The 16,355-nt window shown below is 44.0% G+C and overlaps 1 protein-coding gene across 2 annotated transcripts in view; it reads left to right on the forward strand.

The window, feature by feature from the left end:
- Positions 1 to 16,355, forward strand: part of cux2b (cut-like homeobox 2b) — a 156,325-nt gene that overhangs the window by 98,452 nt on the left and 41,518 nt on the right. For both annotated transcript variants that reach the window (XM_047381835.1, XM_047381836.1), the window contains exon 4: positions 5,682 to 5,760. In XM_047381835.1, the coding sequence (XP_047237791.1) occupies positions 5,682 to 5,760 (79 nt within the window). The remainder of the gene's footprint in view (positions 1 to 5,681; positions 5,761 to 16,355) is intronic.

Consider the following 16,355-nt stretch of genomic DNA (forward strand, 5'->3'; position numbering starts at 1 on the left):
GATGTATTTAGTGGTAACTGCCGCTCAATATAAAACATTTGTGTATCTGTTAACACCTTAATCCAAACACCTGTGAGTGTAAGTGGGAGTGCACTTGTGTATAAAAGGTTTCTCTATAAAAACATGCAATAGCGAGTGTTAGACCTGCCACCTTGGACACAAGACAGATACGGAGGAGATCTGAGCCACAGACATCTAAAGCCCCCTCCAGAGCAAGAGAACCCTAGAAGAACCACCGCCGGACTGCCACAACCCCGCCCAGAGAAGAGCAGAGGAGAGCCTTAGGGGAACCACGCAGCAGCCATGCAGAAGCCCCAGGGAGGTGCAGCAACGAGCCCACAGGCCATGCTGGCAGCCGTCTATGCCGGAGCAGATCCATCCATTGACCCAGGGACCAAGACCCACCGCACCCCCCAAGCAGAGGCCTGACAGAGCCAGGGGGCCCAGGCCTGGCAAGCAGTCACCAGGAGTAAGCTGGCACACACTAAAGCACCCAGCCCTGGATACCAAGAACCATCAATACACCAGGCAGTGACAAATGAGGGGTCTACCTGGTCCAAATGAACCCGCCAACCAGAGCCATCCCAGGATGAAACGGTCCCAGCCCCTCAATAAATTCCGATCTCAACCCCATGAGCCCTCCACCCCCGATGAACCCCAACATGAATTTTCCCAAAGGGCCACTCAGACAGGGCCCAGAGCCACAAAAGGAATCATTGGCGGGTTCCATACTTAAAACCTGAACCCTGTAGAACTATCTGCAAAAAAATTATAGTGAACTTTTGTTCTTTTTTAAGATGGTCTAATAAAGGACTGTGAAAGTTGGTTCTGGAGAGGTCTGGAATTTTATTGTAGATCTCTTCGACCCCTCTGTGTTTAGACACAAGCAAGCACAGATGCACATGCAGGCATGCTTCAAGCATTCACGATTTTATTTGCACACACGCAGTGCAACCTCAACACGCTCCCAACACCCCAGTCATTGTCACATACTCTAATCACCTACATCGTCACAACTCGTCCTCAAACAACCAAATCACAAGGGGTGGCAAACTGGTAATGCAGAGGGGGGAAAACGATGATTTAGAGTGATAATTGCATAATCACCAGTTGTGATAATTGTAATTGATGACTGCATAATTGCTAATTGCGCTCTTTATGGGAGCCTCTCTTTTCCGTTGTCTCTTGTCTCTCTCTGCACGTCGCTTTGTAGCCCTCGACTCTCCTCCCTCTTATTCACTACAGATTTGTTCTCCCTTCCTTCATTTGTTTTGCACTCCCCTTGTTCAAATACACACACGGACACACTCACTAGTAGGTACAGTAAGTATTCTCAAAGGCTTATCAGTAAGTATTTCCCAGCAGCCCTGTCCCAGAGGCTGTGCTCTGCCCACTCTTTCTGCCTGAAGAGTTATGGAAGAGCCCTAACAGGTTTCCTTTGTGTCTCTTTTGCTGCTGTGCCCCAGGCTTTACTCCTGCTTGTAAAATCATCCCGAGGCCAAGCCCATTCCCTTGATAGCCATATCCTTTTATCCCAAACGGGTGAAAACAAAGAAAGCACTGTAAGCCAGAGCAAGAGAAACAGTCATATTTTCCAGCCAAGGAGGAGAGGAGATTTCCCAGTCATAGTCCTACATCAAGCTGCAACTCTTTGTGCAACAGACCTGTCTGTCATGACATAGGAGCTCAAAAATGCCAGCTGTTTTACTAGTGGTGACTTATGCTGGATGTGACAATGACTCTCAATCAGCCTTTTTTATGCATGACAACTGTGATTGCTTTGATGATAGCAAAGGCACAGTTGTGTTGGTGGTGGTGGGCTGGGGGGCTGGGGTGGGGACGTTGGTCATATGTGTACTCATAGTAGGACCAACATTAGAAGGCATCAGGCAGGTATGTGATTGATGTCTTTGCTAGCATCTGTGGGCAGGTTAATGGTGTGATTTTGGAGGTGTTCTCTCGTTAAAAGATGATGGAGGACCAGCATGTCTCTAGAAAATGGAGTCCTAGTTGCTGTCTCTGCAGGACTTCTAGTTTATTCGTGTATTTCTTTAAATATGGAACTGGGGACCCTATTTGATGAATATGCTTCAGGGGAAGAATGAGAAGTCGGCCAGCCAACTGTCAGTGAAAGTCTGATTACCAAGGGCTGGTGCAACCACTCCGCTGCAGTGGTCATGTATTTCAGGTGTAATCTGAGATTGGAAGTAGTTTGTCTTGGTGTCACAAAGTGCTCTTGATGGTTAATGTGCTGTTGCACTGAGGAGCTGGCTAGAATTCAAACGTGATCCTGGGCTGCACAAAATAAAAAGAGTTTGAATACTGGTGGGAATCTTTGCCTAAACAATTCAGTTTGTTTATGTGCTCTACTGTGAAAAATGTCCCAGTTTCTGTTATCAAATCACAATAAATCCCAGTGAAATACATTGAATTTTAGGGTTTTAATGTGACAAAATGTTAAAATGTTTAAGGCAAAGCACTGGTTGCATCTCCCAGCACATGAAGTTGGAAAAGGTATTTTTAATAGTTACATGATTTATGAACCTTTTCTGTTTATTGCCACCACATAGTTTCATGAAGTCCTGCCGGGATGAAAGGTGATGGGAGGCAGATGAGGGCAGGTGTGTGGGTGGTGGAAGGTTAAACTGGGGTATGGCTTAGTGAAACAACAGCCCTGTGTATCAGGGAGCCTAAGAGCTGCAGACTATTGCATCTGTATTGATTAGGCTCCAGCCTTTTCCATTTTCCATGAACTCCTCTGAGTTGCTACGAGTGGGAGTGATGGGGGGAGAGATTTGCTTGATCTTTATGACATTTCTTTAAACATGATGCTGTTGTTATGCCTCCCTGGGGAATGCGCCAGCCATTTCCAGTAAATCAAAGGCTTTCCGTCTCATGCTATTTTCCACACACCTTATTTATAACCCCACTAAACAGCTCCAGCGCACTGCCACCATTCTCATAAGTGTTTTCAGCTTTTTCGAAATGAATGCTTTTTTTAAGTGCAGTTATGCTACCCAGGAGCAGCCCAGCTCCCACATGCCGCCCACTTGGCCCTTTGCTGGCCCCACTGAACTGATGAGACTGGGGCTGTAATCAACAGTGACAGAAAGGACATGGACAATAGATGACAATAATTTGAATCCAGCCGGTTCTTGCTGAGCTGTGGGTCATTCAGAAGAGCCTGGTCTGGTTTTACTGTTGTAGAGTGGAAGGGCATCAAGAAGAAGGTACTGCATGTCCTCTTATTCACAAACAGACCTGAAGTCTTAGTGTGAGCTGAGAGCGGCTAACCCACATACCCACTAGTGCAGGTGCCCTCTCCATGGGGCCAGGTGGTGGCTAATTTGCTTTCTTTGTCCCTCCTAATGAATCGTTAATTGGTTTGCGTCACCCGCCGAGTGGCGGATAGTAGGTGCTGAGTGCTGCTGGTGATGGAGGCCACTGGCGAGTGTCCTCGCACATACCGGCACCTACATTTACCAGGCCAAATGTCACCTCGCAACATGCAACAGCTTGGGAGTTAAACAGGAGAAATATTGCCACAGTTTCTCAAGATGTCACTGATTACTGTTGAAAACTCTGCCCTCTGCAGTCTTTCTCATTGAAGTGACATTAGAAAAGATCACTATTTATATTGTGTTCCTATGTAAATCTTTCCATGGCAACACCTAAGCTGGTAATGATCAGTGAATTTATAGTAGGGCTGCGCAATATATTGAATAACAATTGTCTTTGCAAATCATTGTGTGCAGTCAGCATTGAAGACAACTGCTTGGGTGCAACATTTATAGAGTCTTACATTTCAAGTGCCATGCATTCATTCTTTACATGCTAATAATTTTTGACGTCAATATGCAAAGGTTCAGAGTGATGGGAAGATCGTGGTGATAACACAGAACACAAAGAGGGAGCAAAATCCGGGTTAATAGCGAGAAAAATGTGCACTGTTATTTTCAGTAATACTAGTGCAATTAGAAATTTTATTTTAGTTACAACTATTGTGCATATCTAAATGTGAGTTAGATGAATGCAGAGTTTTGGCAACTCTGGCAAAGTTTTCATTATGGTGTAACTAAAGTGAAAAGATGAAAGAAGGCCCAGCAGAGACTGTACGTCCTGAGGCAACTCAAGAAGTTCAACCTTCCACAGGAGCTGCTGGTCATCTTCTACACTGCCATCATTCAGTCTGTCCTGTCTTCATCCATCTCAGTGTGGTTTGGTTCATCCACAAAACAGGACAGGTCCAGACTGCAACGAATAATCAGGAATGCAGAGAGAATAATCAGAGCTGACCTTCGCTCCATCCAGGACTTATACAGGTCTAGGGTCAAGAAAAGAGCTGCTAAAATCTCTGCAGACCCCACACACCCTGCACATAAACTGTTTAGAGTTTTACCTTCAGGCCGCCACTACAGAGCACTGTTCACTAAAACCAGCCGCCACAGAGACAGTTTCTTCCCCCAGAATGTTTCTCTGATGAACATTCAATAGAGTACAGAACAACAGCATACAGATGTTGCAAATGCACCTTTTTTATTAGATATGTGTATATTGAACATTGTAAATTGTAAATTTGTATATTCTGTAATGCAAAAACAGAACAAAAGAGCAAAGTGTACTGGAGGCAAATTCCTTGTTTGTATGTACGAACTTGGCAATAAAGCTGATTCTGATTCTGATTCTGAGTATTCAGTACATGTCTTTATTTCGATTTTAGTACAGTTACCATTGAAATTCCTTCACTTGGGCTTCAAAGTGACCAAATGGGAAAGAGTTCACCCCCCCCCCCCCCCCCATTCTTTTTATTTGAAATATCTTTTCCCATTCTTTATAAAATGCTTATTGCAAAAACTGTTGGGTTCTCTTGAAGGAGTAGCTGCTGAAATGAGAGGTAACTTTTCCTGCTGCAGCAGCTATCCATGTTTGAAATTAGTCCTTTAAGACATTTTGTTATTCAAATTTTATTCATAATAATAATTCATAGGAAACTGGCTGCAGCTTGAACCTTTGATTATGATCACTCCTTCATTCCTTTCAGCTTTTATTTCTAATGACATCGTGTTTCATAAATCTTCTGGAGCATTTTTGCACATAAGCAGGAATTTGTGAAAATCTTTTATTTTGTTTTCAGACTTCATCTAACGTATAGAAATAAATTAAAAAAAGATGTTCGACCTAAATGAAAAGTAAAACTAAGATAATATGATGGCACATTAAATGCAACACACGAGGCAGCATTTCAAATTTAGATGGATGGGAGACATAAAGGCATCATTGTATTTTGTGTGCCTCATATAATAACATACTGTATGTTGTGGTTAGTATAAACTATACACAGTTTTGTCCTGTCCCAGCATGTATGCAGGGGGTTACTATTAGACCAGATGTGTTTGATAGTTTCACAGCTTGCTTCATCAGACACCAATCTTCAAGAACATCACTGAACATAAACAGGGATTTGTGGAAACGGTTTTTTTTTGTCTTTTAGATCCCAGCTGTAATTTAAACATATCTGAACTACATTATAGGAGTTATCAATAATGTTCAATCTTACACGTGATGTTCTTGGGAGATCAGATAATCTTCACTTCACTTAATAATTCATACCGCCAAAAATGTACTCTGTACCTCGGTTATGCAAGTCCATGTTTACCTTAATGGCATCTTCTTCCTTGCAGGTGGTAGCTCTGAACAAGCGCAGTAAGGAGGCAGAGTCTGCATTCTTGGGAATCTACAAACAGCTTATTGAGGCCCCAGGTGAGTCTCCCACTAAGACCAGAGAAGTGCATCTTCACAAACAACACCACTACACTCGACATCATTACTTCTAGAATTACCTTTCTGCCTTTGAAGATCAATCTCTAAAGATCAATTCCCTGTCAAATGTTACATCTATGTGTGGACCAGTTTTCTCTGCGTTCTTGCAGAGACGTTTCACATTAAGAATCGCCCGCGCAAACCAAAAAGTAATTTTCTCACCATGGATACGGTGGATATGGTGCAGTAACACATGGATATAAGATACATAAAACCCTATACCCTGTGGCTCTTATCTATTTTTCAAAGTCTATGCTCTAAGAGTGGTTTCCAAAACTCTGCATGAAGCCACTTCAAAACCCAGCACTGGTCCTTGAGTGTAGCCTGACTGAGGAGCAAACACGTTCTTAAGGAGCTTTGCTGTTGATTGTGGAGGACCAATTAAAATACCAACTGAAGGTTTGTGTTGAACCTGATGAGGCCAAAGGGGGAAAAGGGATAGTGGTGCAAAAGGCAGAAAATTAGGGTGAAGGAAAAGCAGATTCTGTGTTTATTCAGTTTTTTTTTTCAGTGCCAGGGAACATGTAGTTTATTGCTCTCTGTTGCAGGAGACAGCAGCAGGATGCAGCCCAATCTCAGTCTAGATCAGAGAAGCACTTGTGACAGGGCTAGAGAATGCTGTTTACAGATTCAATGAATACAAGATAAAAGCCCACGTCAGAGAAATAGCGGCGGTGGCAACTGACTTTTAAAGGTCTCCATTTTTCCTTGAAGTCCCCTGCTTGATATTGCGCCACCACCCACCCAGCCACGCTAACCCTCACACACAGACACACATAAACATAATCCGACTTTGAATGGACTTATTTGCTTGATAAGAAATACCTTTCTTTAAATATGTATTTAGTTTGATTTATCTACCCTGTACCTTTTGCATTATGACCTTAATTCCACCTCCAGATTTCAAAACTGACCTTTCTTATGGAGGAATTTAACTGTTCTGTGGAAGATGACAATTGTTTTAATAAAAAAAGCAGAGGAAGCTTTTATTCCACGTCAGATTTTACATTTAAGAATAATACCGGAGTATTCTCCCCTTTATTATTGTATTGCAAAGTATTTATTCCAACATGTTCTTTTTGTAACCATTGTATTGACTTGAAGGGCATAGGATATCATGTACCTGGTTACATCAGGCAATGTTGCTCAGCCCATCTCCATTTGACCTTATAATTAGCAAAGGGAGGGGTCCTGTTTCCTTATTCATGCCACAAATATATTAGTATATTTTAAATATGCAGTGCTTCGCAAAAGTATCCATATAATGTGAACTTCTCCATTTGTCACAGTAGAACAAACTTCACTGTGTTTGACTGGCATTTTATGTGATAGAGCAACACAAAGTACGGTAGTTTATTATTATAAAGCAGAGGAAAAACAATTTCATAGTTCAGGCACCCTGGGTCAATACGTAGTGAGTGTGGTGCCATAGAGGGGGAGAAATTAGGACAATTCCAAGGGTCCCCGAGTCACAGGGGCTTGTCCTGTCAGTCATGACAGCTGCAAGCGGTGCTGCACCCCGCTTAGTAAAAGCACCTTTCACTGCAAGTCTTTGAGAGTATGTCTCTGCCAGCTTTGCTCATCTAGATGCAGAAATGTATTTTTTGTAAAATAGCTCCAGCACAGCTAGTAAGGTCTTGCATCAGATTCTCCATTGGATTTAGGTGTGGGCTTTCATAGGGTCATGCTTACTGGCTGTGTGTTTAGAGTTCCTGTCCTGCTAGAACAGTGGTGTCCAAAGTCACTCCTCAAAGGTCGGTGACGTGAATGTTTTAGATGGTGCGCTGATTCAATAGAGCTGAATGAAATGAATGGTTCATTGGCAGGCCTCTGCAGAGCTAGGTGATATGCTGATGAAGTGGCTCAGTCATTTAAATCAGCTGTGTAGGATCATAGACACATCTAAACCCTTGCAGGGCCCTGGCCTTTGGGGACCGAAGCTGGACCACCCTGTGCCTAGAAGGTGCACCTCTACCCCAGCCTCAAGTCTTTTGCAGCCTCCTACAGGTTAGGATTTTCCTGTACTTAGCTCCCTCTGTTAAACAACTGCACATCACGACTTCCCTTAAAGTAAAACTCAAACAGTTACCTCTATCAATGTGACATTCATTTTACTAGCAGACAGGTTTTTTTTTATGTATCTCTTTCTTTGTAATTGTTCTGAGGTGTGTGCTAACACCCAGTAGTTACACTTGTCCATATGGTTTTACATTGCATTAGGATCAGCTTGTTAGTTATATCAAATACATCTATCCGTCTCAAGGGACACCTTAACTTGTTGAAAAACATGGTTGCTGCTTACTAATACTGTCTTGTCAAATTGGAAGATACAGGGATATTTAATAAATTAGGATATACGTTCTGATAAACCTTGTTTGCCAGATTAAAAGTACCTTTTGAAACATAGGAAATACATGAACTTTTCAATATTATTCTGATTTTTTTGAATATGACTGTATACGGGTGCATCTCAATAATTTAGAGTATTATTGACAAGTTAATTTCTTTCAGTATTTCAATTCACTAAGTGAAACATTTATACATATTAATTACCCTCAGTCTGATGTTTTCAAGTTTTTCTTTGTGTTAATTATGACTGTCTGCTTACATCAAATGAAAACACAACATTTACGATTGAAATATTACATTAGACCAATAAAAATACATTTATAATACAAAATTGTTGGATTAATAAAAAGTGTGTTTAATACCTGCTTAAAGGTTGTTATTTTTAAAAGGTACTTTTAATCTGACAAATAAGCCTCATCGGAGCATATATATTTCAATTTGCTGAGATGTACCTGTAGTATGCGGGTGTTACCAGTGGTGCTCTATGTTTGCTTCCACCTCCTACAGGCTGTTAACCAGCTGATCCTGTGTAGTTGTGGGGGTATCACTCATTCATTCTTGTGATCAGCCTCACTTCATCAGACAAGATTTCACCTGAAGCTCTAGACTGAGGGCAATTCATGGTCATTTAGTATTCCGTCCAATATTTGAATGATTACACTATCAGTTGTCATCTTGCAGCCTATTCTAGGTATTTGGTGCTGGGGCAGTTAGAGTTGAAAAAATTCTGTGGAAAGATGTGCTTCATACACAAACAGGGGTCAATCAACCAATCAATTGGTGAGCCACATTTGTACCTGCAGGAGGCAGAGGTCTGGCTGTGTTATGGCTTACGAAATAGGACCCCAGAATGCAGACGAGCAGGCAGCGTAATGGTAAGTGAAAAAAAGATTTAATCAACAGAAATTCACTCACAGATGAGGCAGGAACAAAACAGAAACAGGCTGGCTAGACAGGCATGGCATGGTCCAAAAAGCAAGACATGATTTGAGAAATGATTCCGAGATGAATAACTGAACAGGTGTGTATTTATGGAGCGTGACCAGGTGAAACAAGAAGACAGATTAATAGGTGCAGGTGATCTGAATAAACTTAATTGACAGAAGAACAAAACGTGGCTGGAGCAAAACAGAGACTCTTGAACACAAGCTAACAGAAACTAGAAAAACATGAAACAAAAGCATAACCAGATCCGAAAACAAAACTTCAAACAAAAACAAAGTTCAGGCGGGCGACCAGGAGGTCATCCCGAGCAGGCGCAGAGTTCAGGTGGTCGATAGCGAAGGTGTGGAGACCTAGGCGACCGACGGCGAAGACCCGGTGAACCCTCAGATGCTGGAGCGGAGCCAGGCAAACCCTCAGAAGCTGAAGCGGAGCCAGGCGAACCTCGGCTCTGGGTTCAGAGGCCAGAACGAGGACAAACTGTTCCTTGAACCCCTCGTGAACAAGGTCCGGGGGCGCTTCCTCCTCGAACCCCTCGTCTCTGGGTTCAGAGGCCGGAACGAGGACAAACTGTTCCTTGAACCCCTCATGAACAAGGTCCGGGGGCGCTTCCTCCTCGAACCCCTCGTCTCTGGGTTCAGAGGCCGGAACGAGGACAAACTGTTTCTTGAACCCCTCATGAACAAGGTCCGGGGGCGCTTCCTCCTCGAACCCCTCGTCTCTGGGTTCAGAGGCCGGAACGAGGACAAACTGTTCCTTGAACCCCTCATGAACAAGGTCCGGGGGCGCTTCCTCCTCGAACCCCTCGTCTCTGGGTTCAGAGGCCGGAACGAGGACAAACTGTTCCTTGAACCCCTCATGAACAAGGTCCGGGGGCGCTTCCTCCTCGAACCCCTCGTCTCTGGGTTCAGAGGCCGGAACGAGGACAAACTGTTCCTTGAACCCCTCATGAACAAGGTCCGGCGGCGCTTCCTCCTCGAACCCCTCGTCTCTGGGTTCAGAGGCCGGAACGAGGACAAACTGTTCCTTGAACCCCTCATGAACAAGGTCCGGCGGCGCTTCCTCCTCAAACCCCTCGTCTCTGGGTTCAGAGGCCGGAACGAGGACAAACTGTTCCTTGAACCCCTCATGAACAAGGTCCGGCGGCGCTTCCTCCTCGAACCCCTCGTGTCTGGGTTCAGAAGCCAGAACGAGGACAAAACCCTCAGTGACGTGAACAGAAGCTGAGGTGACGCCGGGACCCCCGATGCCTTGAGCCAGGGTGTCCCTCTTACGACGTCATCTGCGACATGTGGGGGAGGTTGAGGTAGACTTAGGGTCAGTCAGGTCCTAAGTCAGGCTGTGGAGTGTAAGGCTGTGGACCTGACATGGGCTGCTCTGCAGCAGCGCTCTGGAGACCTGACATGGGCTGCTCTGCAGCAGCGCTCTGGAGACCTGACATGGGCTGCTCTGCAGCAGCGCTCTGGAGACCTGACATGGGCTGCTCTGCAGCAGCGCTCTGGAGACCTGATGTGGGCTGCTCTGCAGCAGCGCTCTGGAGACCTGACATGGGCTGCTCTGCAGCAGCGCTCTGGAGACCTGACATGGGCTGCTCTGCAGCAGCGCTCTGGAGACCTGACGTGGGCTGCTCTGCAGCAGCGCTCTGGAGACCTGATGTGGGCTGCTCTGCAGCAGCGCTCTGGAGACCTGACGTGGGCTGCTCTGCAGCAGCGCTCTGGAGACCTGACGTGGGCTGCTCTAGCGACCTGGCGTGGGCTGCTCTCAGGAGCAGTTTGGAGACATGATGTGGGCTGAGCTGCAGCATTGTCCTGCAGGCAAAGGTGGGTGGCAGTAAAACTGCCTTACTGCAGTCTCATAATCCCTCTCCATCTGCTCAGGAGAGGAATACATGATGCTGGTTGTCCTGAAGCTCTTTATTTGGCATGCATAGAACCTCAAACGCTGCTCCAGCTCGTCAGGTGTGGCCTCAGAACACCGGGCTGGAGCAAGCAAAGACGGCATGGGCGGAGCTGCAGCGAGCCTAGGAAACTTTGCAGTGGCAGATGAAGATGCGGGTTTACTTGCTGCAGCCCTCACGTTGGCTGGCAGGGAAACCACCTCCTCGCCAGCCAAACCACAGGGAGGTGCTCCACGCCGACGTTTGTTGCGGCGGGAGGAGGACATGCGCTTCACTGCCGGATGAAGGGGAGGAGAAGAAGAACGGCGACGCAGGGGACCTGTCTTCAGACATGGAATCGCCAACCTGGATCCGTCAAAAGCCGACTGCGGCACTGACAACCCTGCAGAACGGCGCAGTGTCTTCTCCGCCTCCCGAGACAGGAAAGTAAAGAGGTCCATGGAGCTAGCCTGATGCTCATCCGCGAGGTCCATCGTTGGCGGAATCATTCTGTTATAGCTTACGAAATAGGACCCCAGAATGCAGACGAGCAGGCAGCGTAATGGTAAGTGAAAAAAAGATTTAATCAACAGAAATTCACTCACAGATGAGGCAGGAACAAAACAGAAACAGGCTGGCTAGACAGGCATGGCATGGTCCAAAAAGCAAGACATGATCTGTAAACAAGACATGATTTGAGAAATGATTCCGAGATGAATAACTGAACAGGTGTGTATTTATGGAGCGTGACCAGGTGAAACAAGAAGACAGATTAATAGGTGCAGGTGATCTGAATAAACTTAATTGACATAAGAACAAAACGTGGCTGGAGCAAAACAGAGACTCTTGAACACAAACGAACAGAAACTAGAAAAACATGAAACAAAAGCATAACCAGATCCGAAAACCAAACTTGACAAAACATGAACAAGACTACAAAACTAAAGCATGACCAGAAAAACAAACAGAAACATGATTCAAAAATCTAACAATAATAATAATAATAATAAACATAAGAACGATTCAAAATCTTGACTGTGAAAAACATAAAGAAAAAACTCGAAACCAAAAAACCAAACAAACCCAAATCATAACAGGCTGTGGTGTGGGTGAATGAAATACCTTTTAGCTTCAGATTTAAAATAATATTTTGCTTACTGCTTGTTTTTGTGTTATAAGGGAAAATGTGTACCCTTACAAATAAAATCATAAATATATAGATGGTAAATCCGTTTTTGTTTTGTATGAGGATTATCAGGCTAAACCTGAAAAATAAATGAAAATTTATTTTAAATTGGTGTAACTTAAGTTCTTTCAGTGTGGAAGGTTTGGTATTGGTGTTACCTACCTGGTAAGTTACCTTCACCTTATTGCTGTGGTTGCTGCCAGATCAGAGGCAGAGCTTCAGTGTGTTGGGGCCCTCTCAGTATGTATCATCTGTAAGGAGGGCTCACTGTATTCTGTCCCTGTTTGTCACTGTCCTGCCTGCTGCTGGTGTCCAAGGTCACACAACACCCCACCCACCACCCCCCTCGGACCACCTCTCGCCAGAATGGATGACTCCAGGTACACGGGAGGACACTCATTTGGCTGTGGCCCCACTTCATTTCTCTCTGCCCCTCAAACACAACAGCTAGCATTCCCACCATTCCCTTCAACAAAAGCCACAGCTCATGTATTTTTAATCTTTCGACAGATGCAATTATTCTTTACACGCCATGCTCGTTAATCTTAATGCAGTTATTACTATTCATGGCATGGCGTTTTTCCCCTCCTATTATTTCATTTGAAAGTGCCTGTCCCTCCGTATGTGTGTGTGTGTGTGTGTGCATGCCCAGAAAGGCTGGGGGTCCAATCAGAGCAGGCCAAAAGCAAAGTTAATAAATGCAGGAGGGGCTCAGGGGACAGAGGGGGAGCTGCTCAATATGTGACCTGTTGTATCTGGATGCTGTTAACACCTGGTCACATATCTGTTATCCACTTTACTTTACTTACTGTTGAAAACAAGTAACAAAGCCGTCACACATGTGAGAGTTCATTATGACATGTTAATGCTTTGTTACTAACTGTATACAACTAGAATGCAACAGTAAACTCTGAGCAAAAAAAGTGAAAGTTTTGATGTGAGTGATTGAAGTATTTTTTTAATCTCATTTCTTGGGGCCCCGAAGCCAACATGTCAATCCACCAGAGTGTTTCATTAGCGTGCTATATTTTGATTTGCCTGTGACACTTCCCCATGCTGTGCGCTGGAATGCTGACGCTTGAAAGAGGCCTGTTAACAGTGTTTCCCTAACAATGTTTATATCACCTCCGCACGGTTTTGATCAGCGCACATAAACACATCCTGATCACTAAACGCTCAAAAACAGTGGCAGCCTCTGCCCACATTCTCCTTCGCCTTCCCAGAGATGCACCGAACCTTTCCTCCTCGTCTGCCTCATTCTGCTTATCTCTCCTGGAGTTTACGTGTATGTGTGTGTGTGTGTATGTGTGTGTGTGAGTGTGCGTGCATGCTGGGGGCTTTTGAACGCCTGCGTTTGTTGCCACCTCTGTGAGAGCAGCGAGGCCCTGTCGCCAGGGGCGTAGCCCTGAGACTGACACTCCAGGTGTTTGCTCTTCCTCGCCTCCTCACAGTACACACACTCATCCCCCAGGATCTGCCCTGCTCCCCCTCTCCTTTTTAGAACACATCTCCTTTTATCTGAGCAGAAAGCTCATGGAGAGTTTGTGAAGATTGTGATCTAAATACACCCCTCTTAAGTGTGTGTGCGTATGTACACGTGTGTGTTGTCGGGGCCTACAGCATGTCTGAGGAGTGTGTATGTCTATATGATGTGTGTGTTGGTGGAAGTGCTAGGGCAAGAGTGCTTGCTAGTGGTGACCATTGGTACTGCGGGTAGAAGTTAGTATTTGTCTTTTTTTGTTTAAAGGCACCATACAAATGCAACTTAATGAATGAGGATATCATTAAAAAGTTAATTTATGTTTTTTTTCTATGATTAAGTAAAACAAATGCAACTCTTGTTACTTAGATTCACTACAAACATTTCAAGGATGAATTCAGTTATTCAGAAAGGTAGAATATTACACACGAAAAATAAAAAATGACCTTTAATTTAAAACTGTAGGGTGGGATTTTAGCTGCTTTTTAAAAAACCCAAGGATCCTAAGACCTCAAACTCAAGGCGAGAGTTTACCAGAGTCCTGGTGCTGCTGCTGAGAAGGCTCTGTCACCTTTAGTTTTCAACCCTATACATGGCACATCCAGCTGGCCATGGTCACAGAATCTTAGGGACCTGCTATGTATGTGTTTGTGTGTGTGTGAGTTTTAAGTGCTGAGATGTATGCCAGTGCTTGTCCATTCAAAGCCGTGTACCCAAGATCTTGTAATGTATTCTAAAGTGAATGGGGAGCAAGTGTAGCTGGATTAGGACTAGAGTGTTACAATAAACTTTGTTTATTTGGTCAAAAGCCTGGCAGCAGTGTTTTATACAAGATGCAGATGATTGAAGAGTGCTTTGTTCTGGCAGGTAAAACATGAGTTACAATAATTGAATCTCTAACAAATAAAAGCATAAAAACTATTTCCACTTCTGACTGGGAGACTATAAACCTTAATTTATCAATATTTCTTAAGTGAATAAAAACATAAGCAAACCAAAGACTGGACATGGACATGGAAAGTAAAACCAGATTCAAAATCTAGCCCAAGGTTTCTGACAGAATACTTGGCAAGGGGACCAATAGTTTCCATTACTAGAGGTACATGTTTTTCTGGAGTACAAGCAAGGATTTCTTTTTATTTGTTAATAATCTGGAGAAAAATTTAGCCATGCAACTTTTTATACAGTCTAAGCACTTTTGAAAGTGCAGTTTAGAGACCTCGGGAGGCTTAAAGGGGACACATCATGCTTTTAAATTAGTCCTTTTCACACTTAAATCATTCAATTGTGGTCTATGTAAAATGGAACTGGAGTGCTTTGGTCTGAATTCCTTGTTATTGCAGCTCCACAGGCCCCTCTTTTACCCCTGTTCTGAGGTGCATCTGAGAGCAACTCGTTTTGGTGTGGTCTCTTTAAATACTACCGAGCCACTTCACACCCCGCCCCCCTCCAGGTCAAGGAGCCCTGCACTTTAACCCGTTTGGCCATTTTTGGAGTTCGATAACACATATCTAGTGCCGCAGAAACAAGACAAAAATGGCAAAACAATGTAAAACTGTTTATGTAGTAATACTATTTAAAAAAGTTGAATTTAGTCCTTGAGGACATACGGTTATGTCCTCAAGCAGCTAAAAGCAGCACCCAGCACTAACGTAAGCAGAAGGCACGATGCTGCGGCTATCAAAACAATGGCCAGGACTTCATGTCAAGACACAATAAATTCATGTCTAAAATAAAGTTGTTATTTGCAGATTACTGCTTTGCTGCGTCTGTTGTTTCTATAGACAGAAGGAACTGACCCCTTAATCAGATGAAGTCTTTCAGCAAATTCTTCTTGATACTGCCGGAGGTTGCTAAAGGCACTCATGCTTGAAGTGGGGGAAAGAGTAATTTCCCCACTAATGTGGGAACATTTCCATGAAAAATAAAATGCCGGGGGATGGTGTAATAAATTGTGTGGGTTAATACACCCAACAACTGAATCGAACTTATTCTCTTTCAGCGTAGGCATATTTGAGCTTGGACTACAAAGTCGCAGCGAGAAATAATATGCCGGATACGCCAAATTGATCAGGCGGAAGTCCTTGACCTTATTTAATTGTTCTGTGGCAAAAACTAAGATGTAACAGTTGGAAATAACGTAACAGATGATAAAGAAAACTGAAAGGACTGAAAAATTTGACCCAAACAGAATGTAATGATATCCACGCAGCACCTGGAGAGACAAAATTCAACTTTTTTGCATTCCTACAGACTCCAAGTACACAACAAAATGTATTTAAAGGCTAAAAAAGTTGATTTTGCATGATATGTCCCCTTTAAGACATGTATAGCGGAATATCATCTGCATAGCAGTGACATGAGACATCTTTGAAAGTGCTCAAAATGTGCCAAACAAGGGGCATGTAAACCAGAAATAACAAGGACCCAAAAACAGAACTCTGAGGTACACCACAATGAAGTGGACATTAGGAAGACATCTGATTTGAAGCAACCACTGTAAGGCAGGTCCTGATACATCAGCCCAATATGTCAGCTTATCAACCAAGATCAGGCAATCAACTGTAAAGGCTGAGATTAGGTCCAGTATAAATCGGGCAGAACAGTTTCCTGTGTCACTTTGCCAAGATGGTCTGGCTTTTAAAGCAACCTGTGGTTCCTTAATACCTCAACAGAGCTACAAGCTGAACACCTCCATGGCA

Source organism: Girardinichthys multiradiatus, chromosome 12, assembly GCF_021462225.1.
Source record: "Girardinichthys multiradiatus isolate DD_20200921_A chromosome 12, DD_fGirMul_XY1, whole genome shotgun sequence".
Lineage (NCBI taxonomy): Eukaryota > Metazoa > Chordata > Actinopteri > Cyprinodontiformes > Goodeidae > Girardinichthys > Girardinichthys multiradiatus.